This window comes from Charadrius vociferus, unplaced genomic scaffold (genome assembly GCF_000708025.1).
Source record: "Charadrius vociferus isolate BGI_N301 unplaced genomic scaffold, ASM70802v2 scaffold455, whole genome shotgun sequence".
Taxonomy (NCBI): Eukaryota; Metazoa; Chordata; class Aves; order Charadriiformes; family Charadriidae; genus Charadrius; species Charadrius vociferus.
This window is the reverse complement of record NW_009648550.1, coordinates 7,162,283-7,164,274: the sequence shown is the minus strand read 5'-3', so window position 1 is coordinate 7,164,274 and position 1,992 is coordinate 7,162,283. Positions and strand designations below refer to the sequence as shown.

At 40.2% G+C, this 1,992-nt stretch overlaps 1 protein-coding gene across 1 annotated transcript in view; it reads right to left on the bottom strand.

Moving 5' to 3' along the window:
• BTBD3 (BTB (POZ) domain containing 3) overlaps window positions 1-1,749 on the bottom strand; it is a 6,978-nt gene extending 5,229 nt beyond the window's left edge. The window contains exons 1-3 of the mRNA XM_009886043.1: window positions 1,427-1,749; window positions 791-881; window positions 169-287 (exon numbers count right to left, since the gene is read on the bottom strand). Coding sequence (XP_009884345.1) covers window positions 169-287; window positions 791-881; window positions 1,427-1,749 — 533 coding nt within the window. The remainder of the gene's footprint in view (window positions 1-168; window positions 288-790; window positions 882-1,426) is intronic.
• Between the last annotated feature and the right edge of the window lie 243 nt (window positions 1,750-1,992).

Here is a 1,992-nt window from a genome sequence, read left to right as displayed (position 1 = left end):
AGAGCAAAATGAAGTAAAAGTTTAAAATATTTGAAACACAAAAAGAGGACTATTATAAGCAACTGCTTGCTTTCTGTTTATACACAAGTCTAATACTTTAGCTATAACATTACCAGTGTATGTATACATCGTAAAGGAAAATATATCCAGCAGATGAATGATGCTTACTTCAGCATTGCGAGAAAAGCAGCAGGCTCAACATCTGGTATACGGATTTCATCTTTGTCCTCAGCAAGCTCTCCGTAAAACATCGCATGGAATACAGAGCTCCCAACAGCCAGGACATACTGTTGAGAAAGGGAAATCTTACTTCATGCTTTAAAATGAAAGCACTGCCAACAAAAACAATGTGGGAGAGCCACTCTGAGCACACTGGGCTTCACTGACAGACTCTACAGACATACTTCAGTATGAAATGAAGTCAAAGCTAAGAACAGAATTACACATTTTCCCTGCATTTTACTCTCACAGGCATATATGCATTAGCTACTGGAAAATGCTCATGTCCACTACAGAAGTTAACTATTTCTAGAAAATCTCAGGAGTAATATTAATCAGCAACACAAAGGAGTATTCCCAACTTTGCAATGACTGCCTTAGCACAAGTGTACTGTTTAACCCAAAACACAAAGAAAAGCAAGGGACAGACCATGCCATTGCATGGAGCCTCTTAAAATACAGAATTATGCCTGTCCCAGAAGAGCCAAGTCTCCCACGCTATGTCCTGGTGTAACCGTGGGAGCTCTTTCTGGCTATCCCCACCCGACCTGATAATGCAGCTGTTGCTTACTTTGTGTCCTGGCAGCCGCTGGGTCCCACCTGGTGGCCCGACCACAAAATGAACATCTGCCATCAAGTCATTGTTGAACATCACTGCATTTCTACAAACAGAGGCAGCATGTTAATTTATGGTGCCCAGTAATTCTGTGCTTACCCCAGACCCAAGAAATTAAATTTCTCAACAACTTTAAAGTTGCATATTAGTAAAGACAAGCAGGTCACGCTTTGTTTTAAGCTACTTTACACATCATCACACAAATATACCGAAGAAAAAAGCAAAAATGGGGGGTGTGTGCGCAATAAAAAAGACAACCCCAAACTTATGAGAACTTTTCAAAAAGTGGAAATCAAAGTCAAGAGCATGTATCACTGAAAATCCTCACTAAGGTCTAAAAGCAAATCTTTACGGGTATGCTGCAGCTTCCAGCAACGTTTTTATTTACTCAAGACAAACAGCTGCACCACCTGGAAAAGAGATACTAAAATATTTTCCATTATCAAAATACTTGTTTCACATACACACAGAAAAAGACAGAACTGTGTTTTCTTCAGAAAATAAATGAGTAACTAAACATATGTATTACAAACATTTTGCTACTTTTCACCACTCCATTCAAACAGCAAGAATAAACTGCCCTGAACTTACCTCTCTCTGATGGTTGGATAAAGTCCTTGCCAATTAGGCGCCGGAATAGTGTTGTTGTTATTGAGATTTTGCTGGTGGTACTGCTGGACAGCAGTCGTATTAGTGTTGGCTGGTTTCTTTCGGGGAAAAATATCAGCAGCCATCTTCTTCTTCTTTTTGGTCTTCAAGGTAATGATTTCATAGCAAACTGGAGGCAATTTGCTGCTGCTACTGCTGCTGCTGTTTCCCTTCTTAGAGCTCTTCTTGGACCTGTTTTTGACCGTCTCTGGAAGCATCAAGAAGAAGGTGAGACATTTCATGTTCTTTCCTTTCTCATCTACCATGAGTATACTTGTCTATAAAGCTAGATAGCCTAACTAGCCAGGAACATTAAGAAATGCACGTGGAAGCTGTTAAACAGAGAGCAGCAAAGCTGAGAGTTTGCTTCTTTTCCAGCAAGACAAGGTGACCTTTCCAGTGCACCGACTAAGAAACTGGCTTTAAGTTTGATCCAGGACTTGAATTGTTAAATACATCCCCATCATTCCTGCCAGTTTTATTTCTTTCCAGATCTCCTGATCAGGATT